The sequence below is a fragment of the Austrofundulus limnaeus genome, unplaced genomic scaffold, assembly GCF_001266775.1.
Source record: "Austrofundulus limnaeus strain Quisiro unplaced genomic scaffold, Austrofundulus_limnaeus-1.0 Scaffold1089, whole genome shotgun sequence".
NCBI classification, from domain to species: domain Eukaryota; kingdom Metazoa; phylum Chordata; class Actinopteri; order Cyprinodontiformes; family Rivulidae; genus Austrofundulus; species Austrofundulus limnaeus.
The window spans coordinates 128,792-130,037 of record NW_013953491.1 but is presented as its reverse complement, the minus strand read 5'-3'; the positions used below and the strand labels follow the sequence as shown (position 1 = coordinate 130,037).

Here is a 1,246-nt window from a genome sequence, read left to right as displayed (position 1 = left end):
CACACACACACACACACACACACACTGAGGTGAGCAGGTGAAACAAGCGGACAGGTGAACACCGTCCCTCAGGCTGAGGTACCTTTGAGTTGGACTGTGGGGACGTCCGTCTCATCAGCGTGTCCTCCTCTCTTCCAGAGGAAATGCTGGAAGCTGATTGGTCCAGCAGGTGATCCAGGAGGYGGGACAAACCTAAACGAGCAGCTGAGGTCACGTCTGGAGCCGAGGAGCCTAAAGAGTCAGAGAGACTTTTAGCTTTTAGCTGATATTAGCTTTCTTCAGCGTTCATGCAGCTGTTTCAGCATTAATGTGAGTGGTTACCAGAGTTGGTGAGCGCCCCCTGCAGGTCAGACATGGAGGACAGAATGATGGAGGAGAGACGGTTGGAGTGAAGCCAGCGAGCACACACACCTTCAGCTGCTTCATCTACAACACAAACACCTTTAAATGTTCCTGTCRGACATGAAACATCAGTGGGAAAGTGTCGTGCTGAGGTGTACCAGCTTCTGACGGATCACTTTGACCCTTCTGTGTTGCCGTAGGAGGGTCTCCACACACGCAGACCCTGCCTCCTCCTCGGTCCAGGTGAAACAGCACCCTGGTCTTCCTGCTCAGAGAGCACCACCTCTTCATCGCCACCACCGCATACACGCTCCTCCTCCACCTCCTCAACGCCCCCCTTCCTCCTCCCTCCTCCTCCTCCTCTCCTCTAAGTGCATCAGCTAAGCTCCTGACCTGGTCCTCCAGCAGCTCCCTGTCCTCCAGCCGCCTGGACAGGAGCAGCTTCTGCTGGCGGAGCGCGCCCAAGCAGCGGTGGGCGTGTCTCAGAGCTCCGCACAGGAGGGCGCAGGCCAGGAGGAAGGAGGAGGACTCCTGTCGGCTTCTGGACAGGAGGTCCTGGAGCTGGGAGAGGTCGGAGGTCAGAGAGGTGGAGCGATCCTCGCTCTGAGAGCGAAGCAGCTGAAACCACAGAAGACAGCTGAAGTTCTCACAATATAGCTCATTTTAAGATGTTTTATTTAAGGTTTCTATCAGTATTAATCACAGTCACACAACCATTGTTTTATTTTATTTGAAAGATTAAAGTCATGATATTAAGACTTCATTCTGGTAATAATATAACTTTATTCTTATAATAACATGACTTTATTCTTGTAATAGCATGACTTTATTCTTGTAATATAACTTTATTCTTGTAATAGCATGACTTTATTCTTGTAATATCATGACTTTATTCTTGTAATAT

At 50.0% G+C, this 1,246-nt stretch overlaps 1 protein-coding gene across 1 annotated transcript in view; it reads right to left on the bottom strand.

The window, feature by feature from the left end:
* Positions 1-82: 82 nt before the first annotated feature.
* LOC106534094 (coiled-coil domain-containing protein 171) overlaps positions 83-1,246 on the bottom strand; it is a gene marked incomplete at both ends in the record, with an annotated part of 7,630 nt that continues 6,466 nt past the window's right edge. The window contains 3 exon segments of the mRNA XM_014030606.1: positions 83-231; positions 322-426; positions 501-960. Coding sequence (XP_013886060.1) covers positions 83-231; positions 322-426; positions 501-960 — 714 coding nt within the window.